A 3,641-nucleotide genomic window follows, 5' to 3' on the forward strand; every position below is an offset into this window, starting at 1 on the left:
AGAAATCTAGTTCAGGATAATATTCATCCTTAGAAGAGAAAACCACAATTTGTTTTTTTTTGATAATTTTCTTCTCCATTGTAATCTTACAAATTTTCTACTGCATTATAATTCTCTAAGCCGAAAGTAGGACAATTTTACAGCCTCTTCGGATCCTCCTCCTATTGATCTAGAACCCGTTTCTTGGGGGATATCGGACTCGAGGAGGCTGTCATGTTGCTGACTATTATAATTGATTAGTGAAATAGCATAGATTACTTTCATTTGAAGACTGCTGTAATTTCCACTCGCGAAGATGTATTTCGGTGAAGCGGTGTCATATATCCGTATAACTATGAGGTCAAAATAATATGATCTCAGCTTCGATACTTTGTTTCTGATATTCTTACTTGTAAGTAACACAATATTTAAACTGTGGTAGCTTGTGGTCGAATACTGGCCCATAGCAAGATAATTCTGTCAATCTCAAACGCATGTACTTGTTATTTTTGATTTATTTACGATTTATCAATAATAAGACGCTTTCTTAAAAGACTATAATTTTACTTATTTACGTTTGTATTTTTGTCCCCATGGGCTGAATGTTAGTTGTGTTTGGACTTAATTCTCACCCATGTGAGTTGTTTATTATTATTGTAATCTCATTACACCTATAATACATTTAAATAATAATTGTCCGGATCCTCGGGGCTAATACGAGGCATATCTGATCGGTGGAGTTGCTTAGTACTTAACATTTTCAATAAACTGTCATTAAAGATAAAAAAAATAAGGATAGCTTTATGTTTAAGGACTTTTTACAGATTTGTGCTAATTAAAAATATCACTATGACGACTAACGAGGTAAGTTAAATTTTGATAAATTGTTTTGATAGAGGAAATTGTCGTTGTCTTCATACAGTGGCGTTGAAATTTGTATTTGTAGTTGTTTCCTGTCAAATTATCAGTGTTTTGACCCGATTTCATACAACCTTTTTTTGGTTGAAAAGTTTTATTCATTTCTCTACCTACAGCACACAAGATTTGTCTGTTTGTCAATCAATTTATTGTCTCCATTGAAACATTTCTTTGATCGACGCGAATGTCATCATCAATTGCCTTCCTCATGGCGGTGGGGCGAATCGGACATTTTTGGGCATCAAAATTTGCTTATAGGATCGTTTCTCCAAAGAATGTTTTGGTCCCGATAGTACCCGATCATTTTTTTTAATTCGAACGATGGTTTGGCGAAAAACGTGGAGAACCTGCGATCGAGCACTACCTTATGCCTTATCTAGTAGTTGATCTCAAATGTCGGCTTCAATTCCCAATGAATAGCCTGTAATCTGAAACTTAAGTTTAAATCGTCCGAAAACCGTTTATTTTCGGCTTCCTGTGGCTTTCATGATGTGTTTTCATCAATTAATCGTCATTGTTGTTTCAGATCAAAACATTCAGTATGCGGAACATTATTACAGTGTTTGGACTTTGGACTGGGACGTCATTCCTGTGCCATTATTCCGGAAAATTGTTTTTGATGTCCGAAGCTGAGAATGAATCAACATATAATTTTATCAAAGCCTTTTTTCTGACCCTTTATCAAACCTTTATGTGTTATTCTCTCACAGAAGTTAAGTTTCACAGTGATAAAGTGTATATATGTATTTCTGTATGCCATGGTTTGGCAACTTTATCAACAAACTGCAGTGTGGCCCTTATGTTTGCGTCATCTACATTCGCTATCAAATTAATGGAACCCATTACCAGTGCCTGTGTACAAAGACTCTTACTAGCTACTCCGTTACATCCATCGATATTTGTTAGTCTTCCATTAATAGTAGGTGGAGCATGTATGTTTACTGGAAACCCACCCCATCTTTATCGAAAGGCAGTCTCATGGCTTTTCTGTCCAACGTCATCCTGGCAGTCAGAAACGCGACAATCAAAAAAGAAAATCAAAATTCGTCCAGGTTGAATTTACGTCCTTCTTGAACTATAGCAATGGTGATCATTTGTCATTTGGTTTTCACAACAGTTCTTTATCTTATTGAAACTCGCTTTGGTGCTGAAAACATTTTGACACATGCCGTCTTTTTTACAGTATTGTCAAGTGTTTTCCATGTGGTGTATTCTTACATTTCCACAAATATAGTATTGAGGTACATGTCGGTGTTAATGACGTCATTCCGTCTGCAATATTATGAAAAGCGTATTAGTGGTTATATTATTGTATATAGTCGGCAGTAGACATGCCTCGTTTTCTAATTTTCTGGGCTTGATGGTTAGCACTGTTGGATTGTTTATTTATGTTGGTTTAAAAGTATCCATTAAGAATTCCAATAATAGAGATGTCACATCCAAAGAACAAGGTAAGGATTTGAGTTCGTAGAAAAATATCCGCACCGGCATTGAAATGGACGTTAGTGTGCTTAATTCGGGGAATTAATTGCATCTAGCCAGAAAAAGTAATTAATGGGATAACATTTTTTCAAAAATTTCAAATTTGGTTAACGGAAGTCATCTACCACAAATAGTCTGGGAACTGCTACAGCACAATTTTAGGCCTACACATTAGACCACAAGTAGCCTAAAAGATATTGGTAGGACCTGAATTATAACCTTCCTTATAACAATTCATTTTTTGTTTATCCTTCGTGCGGTGGCTACTATGAAGAAGATAAACTTCGACATCTTTATGTAAAATGTGGGGTAAATCATGCAAATTGATTGTCCAGCCACTAAGAATGTCTTTATAATCAGGAACCTTACTAGCATCTTCACCAGATGTTGAATAGAATCATCATAGTCGTGGTTGACGGGACACTGATGTGTAGATAGATTTTCATTTATTTCAAAAGGCTAATTCTTGAACCACTTATTTTAGCATTATGTTTTCGCAGAAACTCTTGAATTTCAATCTTTTGAGATTAAGGATATTTTCTGTTATTTTAGCATCAAACTGATCCATTCACATTAACTAAAAGACTTTTCCAAACAAGCGCCACTATAACGTAATTTAGTCTAAGCTGTACCCGTAGTCAGGGAAAGATAAATCTACTCTAGGTGACTTGTTGCAAGTGGGGAATACGCCACGGTTCTTACGACCTACCACACTTAAACAAACGAATCCGTTAGGATGTGACTAAAAGTGGATTGATAGCATGAAACTGACATGTCGGTCCGTCTTCCGTACGTCCGTCGGTCCGTCTGTTCATATTTGATCGTAAACACTTTAGAAGGCACAATTCTTAACTGATTTTGACGAAACTTGGAATGAGTGTTTATAATCACCCAAGTATGAACCCTTATGAAAATCAGAATATGTGGTTGCATGGCAACAAGGGCGGTCACCAATCTGTGTCAAATCATACCAAAAATCTAATTTGTACACACAAAATTTAATAAAATTCTGACATTAACTGTCATCTCTATCTCATTTACAATTCAACAAATTTTGATGCGTTTTTACTAAGTCAAGGGAAATAACTCAATTTCCATTGATCGAAAAATTCAAACTTGACTAAGATCTTTTCATTATAAATGATCACAATACATTTAATTTAAATCGATGAAAACTGTAGTCTTTATTGTGTTCACAAATTTTTACTAACTAAAAACAATCAGTACATAACAGATACCATACTAGTTATTTTTTCTAATTA

General features: G+C 35.0%; 1 protein-coding gene across 1 annotated transcript; it reads left to right on the forward strand.

Moving 5' to 3' along the window:
- Positions 1-777: 777 nt before the first annotated feature.
- On the forward strand, positions 778-2,081 carry LOTGIDRAFT_238746 (hypothetical protein). The gene is made up of 2 exons (XM_009051377.1): positions 778-843; positions 1,424-2,081. The coding sequence occupies exons 1-2, from the start codon at positions 829-831 to the stop codon at positions 1,952-1,954; spliced, it is 546 nt and encodes a 181-aa protein (XP_009049625.1). The 5' UTR covers positions 778-828; the 3' UTR covers positions 1,955-2,081.
- Positions 2,082-3,641: the final 1,560 nt, after the last annotated feature.

The sequence above is a fragment of the Lottia gigantea genome, assembly GCF_000327385.1.
Source record: "Lottia gigantea unplaced genomic scaffold LOTGIsca_166, whole genome shotgun sequence".
Classification (NCBI taxonomy): Eukaryota; Metazoa; Mollusca; class Gastropoda; family Lottiidae; genus Lottia; species Lottia gigantea.